Below are 18,806 nucleotides of genomic sequence, written 5' to 3'. Positions count from 1 at the left end.
GGCTTTTCCAGAGACACTGCCCTGCACGCGCCCCTCGCCTGAGACGGGAGCAGAGGCGGTGTAACACGGCCACAGGAGAGCCCGTCGGCCCCAAATCTGTCCCTCCTCCTGAAGCCGGAAGAGAGTTACACGCCCGGCGCATTTCGAAAGGCATGTGAGCCAGTTACGGTCACCCGGCAAGGACAGATGGAGCATGACATCGTTCCTTTTTAAAGTAATAATAAACGCACAGCAAGACAAGAGCCAGTGTGAAGCTCTGAGGACCTGGGTCCTATGCCTGCCTCGGAGCTTTCGGCCAAGGTGCCCAGCCCATTGGGGCTTCGTCCTACGACGTCTGAGTGCACGTCCCACCACGTGCTTCACTGGGTTGCTTTGAGATTAAACTCGTGATTACAAAATGCCACGGAAGTGCCACGGCCCACGTTCGTCTGTGCCCCGGCCAGAACACCACAGCAAGAGCCCTATGAATTTTCCACATATCCCGGGCAGTTACAAGATATGTGAAATCCTGTGCACATCTGGTCTTTTTTAAAGAAACAAAGCCTTAATCACGTGGAAAGAAACACCCTGAGGCCCTTGAGGGCAGAGCTGGGCCCTCGGCAGGAGCAGGGGGAAAGCCCGGCTGTGCCCAGCCACCGGAGGCCACCTGGTGGCCACATGGCTGGACCATGGCCATGTGCATCTTGGTGTGAGACTTGACAGAAGGTGCTTCTTAATGAAAGGAGGAAAGGTACCCCCAGACCAAGGCCCACTGTCCATCAGGGTGTAGCTGATGGAACCCAAACAGCGGGGTGGGCTCAGTCAAGCCCTCAGCTGCTGATCGGCCGCCCTGCTGGCTGGAGGGGGCGCTGCCTTGTAGGGCATGTGTGTCCGAGGTTGGGGTGCGCAGCGGTTCTGAGGACCGCAGCTGGGCACGGCCATGGGGAACTCTCTTTGACTGTTCTGTTTTGTTATTACTTTCGACTTCTCTGCACACAAACTGCACACCCTCAAAGAGCAGACGGACCGTCAGCATGTGCAAACGGCTATTTCTGTGGGCCTGTTTATCCTCACTCAAAAGTACTGGAAGGCTTCCATTTTCATACTGTGTGATCGTCATGAAAAAGTACCAAAGCCCTTTTTCGAACAATAAATAGAAACATCTGTAATTGGGTTACCTGTTCGTATTGAAAAGCTAAAATTTTTATATAATTGAAATCAGTATTTATACACAGATCAATTACTCCCCCAAAATGGCAGTATTTTTAGTTACTGAATCTAGGAGGGAACAGTGACACCCTATGAGACCATCTGACTTCAGAACCCTTCTGAAGACACACAACTGGACGGGCCCACAGATTCGACTCCTGCTTTAGGAAGGCATCCTGGAACCCTTGCGCGTGAATTCTCCTGACTTGTCAATCAGTGCGCAACTGTCAGAGGGCCACTTTCTGAACTGGGCGGGGGGTCGCGGGTTTCCTGCCGGTCCCCGCACACGCACACACGGTGTCCTAGCAACTTCCTGACGAGACACGCACACTCACGCACGTGCCACCGGGAAACAGGAGAAGAAAACCTACCTCTTTTTCATTTCTAACAGCTGGTTATTGAGCACAGATCTCTCCTCCTCCACCTGGAAAAAAGCAAACACAAACAAGATCAGCTCCTCACAGGCCCCCAGACAGGCCTGCTTCCCACGCACGGGGCATGTTCCCAGGCTCCAGGGCTGCACGAGCTGCTGTCTCCCACTCACAGGATGTCCGGTTAGCAGTCCACAAATCATTTATGACCTGAGTGACTCCCCTCCCTCAAGGACTTGAGAGTGAAGACATTAAACAACAGTCCTGACCAATGTGGCTCAGTGGGCTGGGCACTGCCCTGCAAAGCAAAAGGTCGCTGGTTTGATTCCCGGCCGGGGCACGTGGCTGGGTTGTGGGTTTGGTCCCCGATCCGGGCGCATACGAGGCAACCGATCGACGTCTCTCTCGCACATCAAAGTGTTTCTCTCTCTCTTCCTCCCTCCTTCCCTTCCCCCCTCTCTAAAAATAAGTAAATATAAGCAACGAGTGAGAGGGTCACACTGACATTCCGGCCCCTCTACTGGGAAACAGAGGTCCAGTGTCACCAACTCCAGAGGGGCCAGGGGCAGGCCAGGCGCTCTCAGGGGGCCTCGTCCGAGGCTGCAGTCCAAGCGTTTGTTTCTCAGGTACAGAATTCAGAGGTTACAAAAGAAGCCCCAGCGGCCTTTTATTTCCAAAATTCTACCACTGTGCACATTGTGGAAAAACAAAAGTGACAGTTGGTAAAGCCCGAGAGCAGCCGCGCCTCTACCCCAACCTGGCGGAGGCCAGCCGCCTCCTGATCTCCGCTCGGGCTGCTCCCAAAGCAAAGCGTCCGTGTGGGTTTGTTTTTTTCATACCCTTTTATAGAGTTTTTATTTATTGTTTTAAAAAAGGAAGCTCTTTTACTTTTCAAGTAAAAAAATCACTGGCGTGTAAGGAAGTGACTGACTTCTGAATACGAAACCTCGCTCCCTGTAATCCTGCTGTCCTCGAGTATTAGCTCCAGGAGATTTGTGTCGTTCTCTCAGGTTTTCTACACTGTGCCGTCTGCAAACAAAAACTGTTTTGTAAACCGTTTTGTTAATTTCTTTCGACTGTCTTTCCTCCTCCTGTCTCATTAGCAAGGGCCGGCTGAACGTCAGAGGGGGCGCCCTCGCCCTGGTGCTGATCTCGGAGGAGAACCCTTGTGTTTCTTGCCGTTGGGTGTGATGCCGGCTGGGGGTTCACCGACCGCCTTCTCTAGTGGAGCAAGTCCCCCGACGCCTCGTTTGCTGAGAGACATTGTTGTAATGGGTGATAGACTTTCTTCAAATGCCTTTTCTGCAGCCGTTGACATGATCGTGTGGTTCTCTTCTTCAGTCTGTTGATGGGATTGGATTGCAGTGACTGATTTTTAATGCTGCATTAGCCTCGCATATCTGGGGTAAATCCCTCTTGGTTGTGGTCCCTAATCCTTTTTACATGTGGTTGGATTCAATTTGCTGATGTTTTGTTGGCACACACTATTTTGAATCCATTTATGTTACCTACTAGAAAAAGCAAAACTATGAGGCCATAGAAGAGATAAATAAGTGGGTTTTAGGGACTGAGAGTGACTACGAGGAGCAGGAGAAAGCTTCTGGGGTGAGGGAAGCCCTGACTGTGAGGCCGGCTGTGGCTGTGCACCTGTCAGAAACCCACTGAACCGCACACCCGTGATGGTGAATCATATGTAAGTCACATCTTCACACATGTGACTATGGGGAAAAGGCAAGTGTGAGCAATAATCTATACAATGCAGCTTTGGTAAGAAACACAGCTGTGTGCATGTACGCGTTTGCACGCGCTGTGACCCCGTGAAGAGCAATTTGGAAAGACGCCCCACCCCTGGTGACGTGGCCTCTCCGCGGGAACAACAGGGGGCAGTGCCTTCAAAACGACACGCATCTGATTGGTTCATGTTGCAAACATGGGCGTGTTTCTAACTTCAAAGTAACACTATAACTTTAAAGGAATAAATAAATCTCATTCTTTAGAGACACAAAAATATTTACAAAGTGACAGGAAATGTAGGGTTCGCTTTCCAGTCGCCCATGGCAGGGAGAAGGGTGCATGGGAGCACAGCAGGGGCGGGCGCGGCCAGGGGCGGGCGTGGCCAGGGGTGGGCGTGGCCAGGGTGGGCGCGGCCAGGGGCGGGCGCGGCCCCACGGTGCTGCCCTGATCACCCGGCTTCTGTGTGGGGCTGCCGCTTCTCCTAATGCAAGTTTCACTAAAAGTGCGCATCACTTTAAAAAACATATTAAGAAAAGAGTGTGCGAACACCCATTGTCTCAAAGAGTTTATCCACAAAGCTGCTTTATAAATAAAGATGGTGGGTGATTTCCTTTTACTCCGTCACTTAAGCCGTGAAACACACCAGGCCGTGTGACGGGAAGGCCGTGCCGAGGCTCAGAGCACCACAGACGCAGCCCCCGCCTTGGCAGGCTCAGCAAAGCCACCGGGGCGCAAACTGCCCGGGAGGCGCGGCAGCGTCCGTTTCTGCTGATTTCTGCTGGGCTCACCGCCGTCCCGTGTCTGGAACACAGGCAGCCACGCAGCGCGCATTCGCTGACTAGTCTCAATGCCGGGGACGCACTAACGCCGCTGAACGTGCACTGTGAAATGGTTAAAGCCGCGAGGGTCACGTCCTGCGTGTGTTAATACACACGCCAGCCACCGGCGCAGTGGGAACCAAGTCAGCTGCGCAGGAGCCCCCGGGAGAGTGCGGAGCCCACACGGCCACCCCGATGGCCTTCCTGGGAGGGCTGAGCTGTGCCGACTGGCAGCCGAGCCATGTGCCACTGCAGGACCAGGGCACCTTCACGTGGTCCGACCTAATGAAAGGCCGGACGCAGCAGGTGACACCGTGTGAGGGTCTCTGCCACTGTCGGCGCCCGAGAAATCCGGCTCAGCTGCCTCTCCCGGTCCTGGCCGTCGCTCCTCACCCTCCCTCCAAAATGGAAATCCCATTTGGGAAAAGGAGTTGAAAGTGTGTCTTGGAGGACCACGTGGCCCCACCGCCCCAGACCCAGCTCATGAGTATTTTTTTTTAAATCTTAAGAGCAATGACGATGGAGTAGAAATGAGTTTCATTCCCAGTGCAGGGGGCGGGGGGACACAGGCTTCCGAGTTAGTCAGGCACGAGCTCGGATCTCGGCCTGGGTCCCTCCCTAGGGGTTTACTTCACCTCTGGGCCTCAGCCGTGTGTGTGTGTGTGTGTGTGTGTGTGTGTGTGTGTGTGGTGAGGACGCCGGGAGCCGCGCCGGGAGCCGGTGCTGCCGCGTTGGGGGCCAGCGGAGCTCCAGCCCGAACCCATGTCAGTCTGGTCTCTGCTGCTCTAGTGTTTGGGAGGGACCACTGACTATTCCTATTAGTACTGCAATTAAAAGTCTTTCTTTTTTTAAAAAATAGGGTTTCTGCCAAACACTGGCTCTGCACATTTCCGAACACAGCGGATCAACAGTTTGGTGGGACTCTGGAGAAGTAACGAAGTAAGTATTTGGACTTTCACTTCAGGAAGCCGTGCTCTCGAGTCCTGGACATTACGCAGGGCGATACAGCCAAGGAGTCGACCAGCCTTCTTCACGCGACGGCGTCTTCTAAGGCGTTTAAAGGGGTGCTTCCCCCTCTTTGAATTGTGACCTGTGACCTCCCTGGGTGCTCGATGTTGTCAACAACCTCCGGCATCGAGGCCTCACATGCTGTAGTTCACCCGACTCGTCTCCCCGGAGCAAGACACAGACAACTGCGGAGGGCTGCGGTTATTCTTAGTTGTTCCTTTGCAGGCGCTATTCCCTAACAGCCTTCAAAGTCACAGGTTTTCAAACTTTTTGTCACAAAGCTTTTTCCAAAGGAAGGTCACTCAGGTCCAATATGCAAAAGCCAGGGAGCTGGAGGCTGCAGAGGGGCCGAGACCCGCTGCCCAGGCCCTGGCCCGCCCTGCCCAGGCCCTGCCCCGCCCTGCCCAGGCCCTGCCTGCGTCTGGGAAGGGAAGCGAACACGGAACCAACAGCCCGGTGACGACGGCCACAGTGTGGGGGGCCAGGGTGACCTCTGTGTGCTCTTCCCATGTGTGGAACCCACCCTCTACCAGAAGGTCCACAAAACGAGAGAGGAGGAGCCGGGACCCCCGCCTTGTGAGTCCTCACAGGCACACGGACGTCAAGGCCACTCAGAGTGTCGGGCGCTCTGGCCTGTGTCTGGGGTGACAGCCTTGTGTGGTCGAAGGGCAGCTACTCTTCCTGAACCTCGCCTCCCACATACCGATTACAGGGAGTGCAGCCCCCCTGCCTAAGTCCACCCGCTCTGGTCCCTTTCCCGGCCCGAACCAGAAGGTGCACCCAGCTCCTGACTCCAGCAGCTGACAGGCTGAGCAGAGGACTGCCTTCTCTGGGCTCCTGTCCCCCTTCTACAAACGGGGATAAAGGCAGGGCCATCTCTTACAAGCCCTGCAAAGGTGAGTGACATGAAGCTGCCACTTGTCTGTGCCTGTCACACAGAAGGACACCACAGTGGTGAGATGCCGGAGGCGGAGATGTGGCCCCTCTTCTGTGAACTTAAACGCTCGCGGAAAGTCTGAGACCGACGCACTGGAAAGGGCTCTTGCCGCTGATGGCGCCCTGTCCGTGGAGACTCTACACAACCGCCCTACCTCCTCCGTCCCATGTGGGAGCGATGCTGGCGAAGTGGGCTGGGGGCAGATTTCCCCTGTGACATGCAGAGCGAGAATGACTGCACAGCAGGATTCCCAGGAGCACGTGGCCCTGAGCCCCTGGGCCGGCACTCGAAGCGACCGTCCGTTCAGACGGCAGAACGCAGCCCACGGCAGACCCAGGTCTGAGTCCGTGCCCGATGAACTCGCCCGAAGCCTTTGTGGTTTAAATTTGGGCGCGAGCGGGCCGGGCGGCGTCCACCCCGGGCGTGACACACACCTCCCTGTGCCGCTGCATGGGAGCGCACGTCCATACTCGGCTCTACCGGGACACGTCTGTCACATTGTTCTTTTTTAATCTAAAGAAAAGCAGAGTCTTGTCTAAAAACAGCTGCCAACCCTCACACCGACACCGTTCTCGGAATCTGCTTCCTTAAGACCAGCTTTGATGAATGAAAATAAGAACCTGGGAGAAAAGAGTGTTAGAATCCAAGCCGCGGCAGGAAGGAGCCATTGCCCCCTCGCACATAAATGCTCTCACATCGCCCAGCAGAGACCTCGGCTGCCACCTGCTTGCAAGTTCTCAGTGTTCGTTTTTTTTTTTTTTTTTTAAGGACCTGTCCACAGACTCGGACCCGAGCCCTGCAGCTTGCAGAGAGTTGGCATATGACACTGTTGAGGGACGTCCCACCTGATCCCCCCGATCCCCCCTCCCGAGAGCGCAGGTTGGATCTGTCTCCACACGGCACCCACCAGACGCCCACCAGCCCGGCAGATGGCAGTGCCGGCTGTGCCCACCCCGCGCCCCCTGACCTTCTGGTGGGTCGAGACCTCGTCCCTCCGCCTCCCCAGCTCCTCGGTGAGTTTTGCGTTCTCCTCCTTCAGTGCCGAGAGCTGCTGGGACTTCTGCGCCGCTGCCTGCTTCAGGGTTTCTCTGCAAGGACAGTGGGTGCGCGGTTACCGTGGAAACAAGACAGGCAAGGAAACTGTGGGAGACGAGCGGCCCCACGGCACCGGCACCGGGGAAAATATCTCTGGGTCACGTGCCCAACAGGCTCTGTAACAACAGGAGGCAGCATGACCTCCTCGCGGGAGGGGCCAAGTGGCGCTGACCTCTCAGGAGGAGGACTGCCACCCACAGTTACTCCATGTCTCAAAAAAGGACTGAGTGAACACCACATCCAGCCTCTCGCCACCCACACTCACCTTCCTTCCGGGCCCTCCCCACACAGAACGCAAGGCTGCTCTGAAATACACAACAAGGGGGATGGCCGGTGCCCCTCCTGTCTTTCGGGCTGTTCGTTAGAAAACCGTACTAAAACCTGCGGTGTGGACAGAGGGGTTCACTTGGCTGCGGGCACTCTGTTCTAACTGCACGAGCCTGCACCCCGCTTTTCCTGGCAGGAATCAAACTCTTCTGGCCTCACTGGCTGATGTCTGTCACCACCAAGTGCTGGCACGAATCTCAGTGTGTTTGTGGGTCAGCGGGAGGCGTGGTCCCGAAGGCGAGGCAGCCGTCTAGTTATGTGACGGGGTTCCATTTCGACTGCGTTCTTTCCATAATGCCAATGTGTGATTAAAAGAAGTAAATAAAAGTAGAGCCTGCTCACCTATCTCATCACTATCAGCACAGAACACCTGAGTAGGTAAGCACGTTTACTGAGCATCTTTCCAAGGTTCTCGAGATTGATCCAAGATATACATCCCAAATCATCCTTTACACACGGGCTTTCAAAATATTTTATCTGATCACTGGATCTCAGCTCTGTGCCAGGCGGGTGCTGATGCGATTATGGCTTTAAGTCTGTGCTGGCTGCGCTCCACGGAGTGAGCTGTTGTGCGTGGCTGGGCTCTGAGTCCAGTCACCGGGGTTCGAAGCCATCTGCTGACGCATGAGCGCATCTATTTTTAACTCTGACTGTCTGAGGGCTGGGGGTGCTCGGCACCAGTCTTCTTGGGTTTTAATTCTCCATCCACCTCTAACGTGGGCACAGGGATGAGCGTGTGAAGGTTTGGGGGAATGAAACCTACAGAGCAACTCTCTCTGCAGTCAGATCTGGTGTTTTACAAGGTGTTTGTTTAGCAAGCAAAGAAAAGCTGGAATAGAGGAACTTTTAGCCCCAGGTAATTAGCCATTCAAAACCCGGAGGCTTGATTTCAGCTATGGATCAAAGTACACACACACACATACACACACACACACAAACACACGACAGCTAAAGCTCATCCCGTCTAAAATCGATTAACTCTTGATGAAACTGAAAATTCTGCTTATGGGGAAGCCGCCACGAGCCAAACCTCTCGCACCCAGGCAGACGGACAACGCCCTCATCGGGGCCGTGTGGTCTCAGCGTCTGTGTGAACTGGGGCCGAGGTCTGCGACCCTGCGCTCTCTATTCAAGCCTTTCATCTTGTGAAGTTGTGTAGGTCTCTGGTGTCTACTGAGAGCCCACAGTAAGGAGAACTAACACACGGAGTCTAAGAAATATCATCAAGGCCTAAGGGTTTGTTTAATGTTTCAAAATCTACAAACTGCCTTCCTGTACATTTTCTCATTCAATCCTCAAACCCTAAGAAGGCTCATCATATCAGTTGCATTTTAAAAACAAAACCACGGAGGCTCAGGACACTGAAGAGATTCGCCCCAAATCAAGTTGCAGAAGAAGCGAGAGCAGGGGACCTAACACCCGCGGACGGGCCAGACGCTAACACAGAAGCACCTTCTTTCTTTCAAGCGCCGTGGACGCCTGCGCCTCACGGAGGAGGGAGACTCTCGCAGCCCGACTCCTGGGAACACTCTAAGCAGTAATTCCAGAAATACCTACAGCTATACTTCTAAATGTTTTTAAGGCTACTTTTCTTTCTACATGGCAAGAGAGCATGAAACAGAAAAGAAGGATGCCAAGTGTTAAAACCAGGGCAACATAGACGTGATTAACGTTGACTTGTTAACACGAGACTTATGAACTGACCACGAGTCTATTACCTGCCATTCCAGCTACATCCTATGTTCACCTCCGCACCAGGTGAGCAAGGACAAGCATCAGGTCACTCATCAGATCCTCCCTGGGACTCGACATTATCCAGCAGAGAGAAACCGTTTTACTCTTTTCCTCTGTCTGGAAATAGGAGCTGGCTAACCCAAACCGCACGCTTCCCTAAAACCAGCCCAGTTGGCACACAGAGGGCCGGGGACATGTGGCCCTCCCTGCGGGTGGGGTCCCGGCGCCAAGGGCAGTGCCCATGGGAGGCAGTCCCTAGCGGACCTCCCGTGTCTCTGTGGCTGTCCCTCTCCCCCAAGGAACCACGGTCCTGGCGGGGGATGCAAGGAGCCACGAGCCCAGGGAACCGTAGAACAAACGCTCCGGCCCAGCCTGCAGCCCTGAGGAATGGAGGGGCAGTCACGGGGCTTTCGGTTTGTTTTCTGAGAAGTGCTGTTTCCATCTCACAGGCCATTTCTATCAGCTGGTCCCTGAAGTGTGGCCAGCTCGAGTGGCAACAATGAGTCTCTGGGCCAGGGCCTCTCTCAGCCCACTCTTCATACCTCCCGCCCCCCAGTGCCCGCCTCCTGCTAAGAATCCCAGCACCTGCTGATGGAAGACGTGGCCCCTCAGGCCTGGTGGGCCAGGAAAACGGCTAAGCAGCAGCCTGGGCTCTGCCCGCCCCGTGGCCTGGCTCCTCACCTGGGCCACCCCCTCAGGGACCGGACGGGTGGGGAGCGCGGCTGCAGGAGGAAGGCAGGCCAGGGGCAGGGGCAGGGGGGCAACGGCGGGCCGGTCTCCTGAGGCGGCTCCTCTGCTCCTGCAGGCAGCAGGCCACGCTCTCATTATTCAAGGGGACGGTGCAGAAGGGGACACAGAAACAGCCTGTCTCCTTTGAGACGGGACAGCACCCCACACTCTGGGGGCAGTGGCATGACAACGGCTCAGGAAGGATGTTGGACTCTTGCGTACCACACCAGTGGAATGACCCCAAGAGACTCAAGTCTTGGAGCAGGAAAGGGGCATTTCGCCTAACGCGGAGCCCTCCTGGCTGGACCCGCTCGGGCCCTGCCCCTCCACCAGAGCTCAGAGGTGGGGCCGGGCAGGGGATCTTCTCCTCCGGCCCAGATCCTTGCTCACCAGCGGCCTGCGTGACGCAGTGAACTAAAGTGAACTCAGGGCCCCAGTGCTCAGTGCTGAGCAGCTCCAGTGAGACCATTTCTGGCAGGATATTAAGGACTCTCAGAACTAGACACAGGCTCGTTTAATTCAACTCGATCAACAAACAGTATTGTGGATGGTAACTCAGAATAGCAGTTTGGAAGTGATGCTTTTCTTTTTGCCTGAACCTCATCTGTCTGATTGGAACTCCAAATAAATAATATAAGCTCCTGGGGGGGGGGGGGCAAGGCTCCACAGGATTCGTCTCTGTACCCTTCCGAGTGGCACTGTACCGCGCCTGACAGACACGCTCCAATGCCACCAGGTTCATCAGCTCCAGATGTTCAGTTTCACCTATTTGATGGAGTACAGCTCTCAGAACAGAAGGGCAAAATGAAATCTACATCCTGCCTATCACTACAAATGCCAGCGAACTAACCATGTGCCCAGTTATAAAAACCAAACTCGAAAGGCAGCGCCAGCAAAGGGGGCCCGGCCGGCCTGTCTGTCTGCAGTTGGGGCGACAGTCTGGTGGGTGAATCTTGGTAAGAAAAAGTCTTGCAAAATTCTGCTCATTTAATTTCCATGCCAGAGGATCTGATGAGTCTTTGAAAAAATCAAGATTGTTGACAATCTCAGTAATGTCATTGTTTTTTTTTTTTTTTGCTCCTATAGACAGGGTGTAGAGGGATTTGTCACTAAAGGGTGTGACGTGGCCAGACGTCAGTGACAGTCTCGGGGCCATCGTGCAGCTACACCCCTCACACAGCCCCGAGCCCCCTTTTCACGAGGCCTTACGGACTCACACCCGAACCCCAAACATCCTAATCACCAACCAGCTCTCGGTGTCTGGATCTTTACCGCGGTTCTGGCTCGTAACCGGGGGCGCAGGGGCCACTTCTCGGGTGCCACAGTGTTTGTGGGGCAGCGGGGGACTGTTTTCACTCTGCACTTGTCAAGTATCTCGAAAAATAACGAGCATCGTTCTCCCTTTCGCGATTTTAAACAAGTTCCACAACTTCTCCCAAAGGAGAAAGACTTACATTTCTCTCCTGAATTCTTCCATTTTTTGGTTCTCCACGGTCAGAAGTTCTTTCGATTTGTTCAGCTCTTCTACATTTTTCAAGTTGTTTTCTTTAAGTGTATCCAACTTAAAGACCAAGAGAAGAAAAGGCTTGGTGAAATTATTTGACTTTCCAATGGACGTGACTGAATTATGACATTATTCATGAAAATGTGCATTAACAAACAGGTAACATTAGTCACTTGTTTAAAAAAAAAGGGGGGGCCCCTGGGTGAAGGGCTGACAAATGAACGAGCCTTCACAAACCGCAAACCCTCCCGTTTAGTCGGACGGTCCCTGTACACGTCGCCGAAATGCCAAACTCAACTGCTTCGTAAGGTAAAACACAAGTCTCCCTTCACCTTGTATACGACTACCAACATTTAGCACTGAACTTGCTGTTCAGGTATGAACCATCTTCAAGAATAAAAAAAACAAGAAATAAATTGCAAAGGCATGACATCAGAAGGGGTTATTCTTTGTCATGAAAACAGACCCCTTTCCTTCCCCATAGATTAGTGACTTAGGATATGATATTTCTCAACACTAGTACCAAATTTACATAGTCCTCATTAAACAAATTATTTAAAGCCCTAGGCTGGTGTGGCTCAGTGGACTGAATGCTGGCCTGCGCGAACCAAAGGGTCGCTGGTTCGATTCCCAGCCAGGGCACATGCCTGGGTTACAGGCCAGGTCCCCAGTAGGGGTGCACAAGAGGCAACCACACATTGATGTTTCTCTCCCTCTCTTTCTCCTTACCTTCCCCTTTCTCTAAAAATAAATAAAATATACTTTTAAAGTTACTAAAAAATTACTTGAATAAAAATATTTGTAAATGGGGAAAAAATCAGTCATCCATCTGAACTTCAATCTGAAAAGGGAAAAGTCATGTAGTAAGACTGAAAGGGCCCTGACTGGTGTGGGTCAGTGCATTGGGTGTCGTCACACAAACCCAAAGGTTGCGGCTCGATTCCCAGTCAGGGCACGTGCCTGGGTTGCGGGCCGGGTCAGGTTGGGAGCAAGTGAGAGGCAACTGATCAGTGTTTCTCTTGCACATCAATGTTTCTCCCCATTTTCCCCTCCCTTCCCCTCCCACTAAAAATAAGTGAAACCTTAAAAAAAAAAAGACAGTGACTGAAAGGCCCTCACACACACTCAGCCCCATCACCTGCCCTGGGAGGGACGCAGGCAGCTCAGGGTGTGTCACAGCAACGAGCGAGGGTGTGACCAATTACAGGCTCCGGCAGGGCCGGAGTTCTGGGTGTGGAGCCCCCACCAAGGATGGGGAGTCTGTCAAGGGCCCCCATGACCACGCATCCCATGGTGGTGGGGGCTGTCCCAGTGCCCTGCTGGCTTTCTGGGATGTGGGCAGTCATCTCCCACAGCCGGAGACACTTCTATGTCACATGTCACCAGTCAGGAGCCCTAAAAAGTGTCTTGCTAGTTTCTACACCACCATCTTCCTTTTTGATGCCCTCTAACATTTCAGATTCACAGGAAAAAAATCCCAGTGGGCCCGAAAAATGACTCGTCCAGCCTGCTGCTCTGGCTGTAACCAAGGCACCGGGGCACGCGACGTCATCGTCACACTTCTCCCCGAGTCTCTGTGAGAGGCCAGAGACAGTCGCAGAGATCGTGTCATCTACTTCAGCTTCCAAATTTGATTATCATCAATGATTCTTTAATGCGTTTATGTTTTTGGCTTCAGTCTTCTCCAAGGACCGTCAGTTCTATAAATATACTTGCCTTCTATGTCAAGTTTTATTTACCCTATAATTATCTCAAAACGTTCGTGTCCTTTAAAGATTTCCATCTTGGACCCTCCCCCCCATAATGAGGCGGCCTTGTCTTCAGAGCAGCTGCTCAGCGTGGCCGTCCCTTCCCCTGCTTTGATTCCTTAACGTCTTACCTGCTTATCACTTTAAAAAGCACCCCGAATTCTACCAAATTTTATATAACTATTTCGGCAAATCCATCTGCCTGGGCGACATCTTTCCAAAGACAGGATTGCTATGAGTTGGGAGTGAGAGTGGAGGAAAAAAAGTAAAAAAAAAAAAAAAAAAAAGGGGGTGCAAGAATAAGAACGCTACTTTTGGACAGAATCAAAATGATCTGGACACCATCCATCTGTCCGACAGCTGGGAGTGACTGATTCGAGATGACACAGTTGGGAACCAGCGCTGAGTCAGGCCAAGAAGAGGCCTTCGTCACTCAAACCCAGTGCTGAGGAATGAAATTTGGTGGCTCAGAGTTGGGAGGAGGCAAACAGTCCCTGCTCTAAGGTAAGAGACACGAAAAGCAGAGGTTATCAGTGCCTCCTCTCGTTGGCTCCACCACTGAGCAACTAATGAGCACAGAAGGCCCTGCTGTTGAGGTTTCCCCCTCATTTTTAAGAGGCTGGTCCTACTAAGTAAGTAACGAAGTGATACACTTTATTTAATATTATCGTGGTTCTGCTGCGCATTCAACCCACTAACAGAGATCAGACCCGAACGAGGCCACACTTCAAAAATAAATGACCCGAGTTAGTGGTCGAACATCCCACGAGGTCCGCGAGCTGTCCTCGGCACGAAAAGCCACTTAAGTCTGATTACTTCGCTCTGCAGCTTCTCGTTGGTCTGCTTGGTGTCCTCCAAGGAGGCCAGCGTGGCGGTCTTCTCCTTGGTCATCTGCTCCACGATCTGCAAGGCGTCATCTGCCGTCTGCACAGTCTGAGCACAAGAAGGCACAGTGAGAGGGGCGGCCACCCTGCCGGCTCGTGCGCGGGCCTGTGCACCCCGGGGGCCACGCGGGCCGAGGGGCCAGCCTCCCGTCAACACGAGCCCAAGACGGGAAAGGCCTCCTGCTCCCGACCACAACACACCCTCTTCAGGCCACGTGGGGACGGCCGCCTGTCACGTGCCACCTGCACTGATTTCAGACCCCACGTCACCAGGATGGTCCCACCCGACCTCCTGGCTCCCGGGTGAGAGAAACGTTCAGTGGTGACGGAGGGTTAACGCCCTGGGACGGCTGAATTTTTCTCTTACTCGCATTCACCGCTAGGCGGTCTAAAACACTGCTGCTGCTCTTTCGAACCTGGGGCCTTTGAAATCACTCAGAATGTAGGCAGGAAACTTTTCAAATAAAAATAAAAATTATTTGGGCGATTATAATGAGAGGGGATCGAGTGTTTAATGAGAAGCACTGAATGGAAACGTCTGTGAGGAGCTGTGGGTAATGAATACAAACATGGCTGTGAATAAAAAAGATAGTATGAAGATGTAAACAAATCCTCGGCTGACAACCTCTTGGAAACCACCACAGAACCCGTGCGAGTCCCCTCAGGCACCGGCTCGCACCCGCCGTGGTCTAACGGAGCTGGCGGGACTTCTGCACTACGCCGTCCCGGGGACCAGCCGCAGTGCAACAGCTGAAGGCCAAATAGAAGACAGCCCACACTTCAAGGTGCGCCTCTTTTAGGACTGTTCCTAGGCCTTGGAGGACCCCAGGTGACTTTACCGTGAGAATTTCCCCCTACACTAAATATACATCCTTGTTATTCACAGTGGGCGTGTTGTTCTAATGGAGAGAGGCTGCTGCAATTAGACATTTAGTAAAGAACTGCCCTTTCAGGTGGCAACAGACAGCTAGAGACACAGGAGCGCCTGCCTCAGCGGGGCGGTGCCCTAACACGGACGCGGGCACGGGCCCCCTAAGCCACGAGCGAGTTAGTGCACAGGGTTAGTAGTCCAAGGGCTCGACACTGCACCCTCCCACTTTACCGTCAGCGAGCGAAGCGTCTCGAGCTCTCTAATTTTAAGAGTGAGCTTGCTCTTGTCTTTCCTCAAAATACGGTTTTCATTTTGAGATTCTAGGAGGTTGGCCGAAATGTGGCTGTTGGTCTTGGCCAGCCGGCCGACCTCCTTCTGTAGGACGAAGTAGCTTTCGGCCAGCTTCTCCTGCTCCTTCAGGAGCTCGTCCTTCTTCAGCACCACCTCCCTCTTCTCCGCCAGCAGGCTCTTGCTGTCCTGCAGCGCCTTGGCGCGGTCGGCCAGGGCCGCCTCGTGGTCCAGCCGCAGGTCATCCAGGATCGTGGTGAGGCAGGCGTGCAGCTCCTGCAGCTCCAACTTGGACTTGGACAAGGAGGCGAAGTCGCTCTTCAGAGTCTCGATGTTGGCAGCCAGCCGCGCCGTCTCCGCGGCCAGGAGCTCCTTTTCCTGGAGTATCTCCACCACTTTCTGCTCCGACTTGGCCTTCTCTTGGAGCAGCGCACAGTTTTCGGACTGGAGCGTCTCGGCGCACGCTCTTGCCTCCTCCAGCTCCTGCTGCAGGTGCGCCGCCCTCCCGCGGAGCTTGCCGTTTTCGTGCGAGGAGGACTCGCTGTCCTTGGCTCTGGCTTCTCTCTCCAGGAGTAAGGACTGCTGGGCCATCTGCATCTCCTGGGTCAGTTTCCGACACTCCTCCTGCAGCGCGTCCTTCTCGGCCCAGCAAGTCTCCAGTTCAGCACTCAGGCTCTCCTTGGCCTGCTGGATGCTCGCGTGTTCTTTTTCTAGATGCTTTTGGGCGTTTTGAGCCTCTTGCAGCATCAGAGAGAGCTCACACTTGGTGGCCGCCAGGTCCTGGTTCTCCCTCTTTCTCTCCTGCAGCTCCTTCTTCAGAGCATCGAGATTACCAAGCAGTTTCATCTTCTCTTGCACGACGACCCTCCTGTGTGCAGCCTCCTCGTCGCATTTCCGTTTAAGCTCTCCGATGGCACTGACGGAGTTTTCTCTTTCTGCCAGCAAGTCTCCGTGTTGCATTTCCAGCACGGATTTTTCTTTTAAAACACTATCGAGCTGCTTTTTGATCTTAGAAATTTTCTGACAAACCATGTCCTTCTCGGAGGTCAGGTAAGAGAGCTTCTCGTTCAGGCTCATCTCGGTGCGGGCAGCCTCGTCCGAGCACTGGCTGAGTTTCTCAGTGAGGAGCCTGTTTTCATGCACAAGATCTTCTTTCTCGGCCAAGTGCCTTCTCTCCGACGCGGCCAAGGTCTCCTTCTCGTGCAGGAGCTGGATGCACTCGGAGTCCGTGACGGCCCGGCTGGCCTGAATTTCCTCCAGGAGCTTTGTGAGGCTGCCCTTGGTGGCCTGGAGCTGCAGGGTCTCCAGCTCGGCCTTCCGCAGTGCTTTGCTGGTGTCGTCCAGCTGCGTGCGGAGCCCGCTGGCCTCGGCGCTGAGCAGCTGTTTGACCTGCAGGGCGGCGGCCAGGCTGACGTTCAGCTTCTCCTGGTCTTGCCGCAGCGCGTCCTTCTCCAGCTGCAGGTCTTTGCTGTTCTGAAGAAGGGCGTCTCTTTCCGCCTTTAAGGCTACGCACATGCTTTCGAGGCCTGACTGCTTCTCTAACGCCGACTTTTTCTGGTCTGTGAGATCTCTGATCTCCTGCACCAAGGTTTTCTGATCTCTGGCTAGCTCCTCGTAAGAGCTCTGAAGCTTCTGAATAGTTTCCTCTTTATCTTTAGCCAAGGCAAGGTGCTCGGCAACAAGCTTCCTGGTGTGAGCGTCCAGGCGCTCTCTTTCCTCCCGACCCTTCTTGCACTCGGCAATCAGGCCGTCTTTGCTGAACTGCAGCTCTTCCACGAGAGCCTGCAAGGTCGCTTTGGAGGCTTGCAAGGACTCGTTTTCTGTGTTTATCTTCAGGAGCTCTTCCTGCGCAGCGTTGACTTCTTGAAGCCATTTCTCCCTCTCGGCGGCCAGGGCCCCGCTGCGGCGCTGCTCCTGCTGACACAGCCTCTCGGCGTCCTGCTTTTCTCCGAGGGCTTTCTCCTTCTCTAGGTTCAGGGTTTCGTTTATGGACCACAGTTTCTGTTGGTCTTCCTGCAGTAACGTTATTTTGGCCTCCACCTCGAGAAGCTTTGACAAAAGCGAACCTTTCTCTAACTTTAAAGCATTTCCCTCCTGTGCGAGAAGCTGCTTCTCTGATTTCAGACCCCTCAGCTCTTCTGACATTAGCTCAAGTTCTTTTCTGGCTGATGTTAACAAATAAGTTAGCGACTACAGAAACAAAAGGTGGAAAGAATGGGAACAAAATGAAATCAAGCAGACAAATGCAAGCCCAAATAACTTCACGTAACCCTAAATCACGGACGTTAAAACTTATTCTTACAATAAATGGCACAGAAATTATCTGGCTAACGCAGGACAGCGTCTGGGTGGAGGAGCCCAGGGAAGGGAGGACACAGAGCAGTGTGGCTCTGCTACGTCTGCTGCCGCTGTCAGTTCACTCGCTCTCTGAAAGAACTTTTCTAAATCATCCCTGACAGCTACCTAGAAGACAAAAACAGCAGTGTGGTTTTGACAGCAGGACATAGGAGTCTCCCCTGCCATTCTAGTTACCCAATAATTCCTATCATAGAAAGAATGCATAAAAAAATTTTTAAAACACAATCCAATGAACTACAAAAAGTGCATATATTTTAAAAAAAAAGGTGTGGGGAGGGAGAAATGAAACTGCTGCTTCTAGGTTCACGGCAGGACCTTATTTACTGCAGGACAACCCCAGGCCTGACACAGGTTTAGTCCCAATGCCGCGGACACGACTTCCAGGGAAGCACTAAAAAACTGGAGCCTGTCCGGATAAAGGGAACCACAGAGACAAAAGGTCTGCAAATCACCTCCAGTGTCCAGCAACGGCTCCTAAAATTTTAGACGTCCCACATGGAGACGAGGGAGCCCTGATGGCCAGCATGCAGGAGAGAGAAACTGAGGCACCTCGAGCACGACATGTGTTACGTCACGGTCCCCTCAGTTCACAGCTCTAAGGCGGGGTCTGTTTCCGAGCCTACATGGGCTCCTCCTGTACCTTCTTTCTACTGAACTCCTCTTCTGTTAATGTCTCTCTGACATGTTAAAAATAATGAAAGGTAAGCATTTACCTTTGTTGGAGCAAGTTAAATAGTAATAGAAAAAAGTTAAATACTAGTAGGAGGGCTGAACTTCCTCACGTTACCAGAATCAAAAAAGATCTGTGGGGGCCGAGGGTGCCGCCCTGACCCCAGGAAGTCATGCGATGCACCACGCCCCGCTCTACATACGGGGCGGCAGGGTGCGTCCCCACAGCCCCGGCTCCGGCCTCCTCGTCTGTAAGCTCGCCGAGTCTCCCTAGGGACACGGGACAGTGCTTGCCGGAGTCCCTGCTTGCAAGTTCCCCCTGCGGCTCCGTTCCCGGCTCCCCTCTCCACCTGGCCTCACCCCTGGCTTTTCTGCCACAGGCCTCTCCTCCCCCTAGTGCAAGCTGGCAGCGAGAAGGCCAAGATTAGAGGAACGTGCCTTCCTCTAATCTTGGAGCAACAGAGACCTGTTACAAGCAAGCAACGTAAGACTCTGACAGCTGGGACAAGCAGTGGGGGGTGGTGGTGGCTACACGGGACGTTC

The 18,806-nt window shown here is 53.5% G+C and overlaps 1 protein-coding gene across 1 annotated transcript in view; it reads right to left on the bottom strand.

The window, feature by feature from the left end:
• CLIP1 (CAP-Gly domain containing linker protein 1) overlaps positions 1-18,806 on the bottom strand; it is an 89,509-nt gene that overhangs the window by 9,176 nt on the left and 61,527 nt on the right. Inside the window, exons 16-20 of the mRNA XM_053669949.1 lie at positions 15,180-17,426; positions 14,010-14,126; positions 11,396-11,502; positions 7,024-7,144; positions 1,560-1,612 (exon numbers count right to left, since the gene is read on the bottom strand). Of these exons, the coding sequence (XP_053525924.1) occupies positions 1,560-1,612; positions 7,024-7,144; positions 11,396-11,502; positions 14,010-14,126; positions 15,180-17,426 (2,645 nt within the window). The remainder of the gene's footprint in view (positions 1-1,559; positions 1,613-7,023; positions 7,145-11,395; positions 11,503-14,009; positions 14,127-15,179; positions 17,427-18,806) is intronic.

The sequence above is a fragment of the Artibeus jamaicensis genome, unplaced genomic scaffold (genome assembly GCF_021234435.1).
Source record: "Artibeus jamaicensis isolate MK-2021 breed Jamaican fruit bat unplaced genomic scaffold, CSHL_Jam_final contig_525, whole genome shotgun sequence".
NCBI classification, from domain to species: Eukaryota; Metazoa; Chordata; class Mammalia; order Chiroptera; family Phyllostomidae; genus Artibeus; species Artibeus jamaicensis.
Note: the sequence above shows the minus strand (reverse complement) of the source record. Positions and strands in the feature narration are given on the sequence as shown.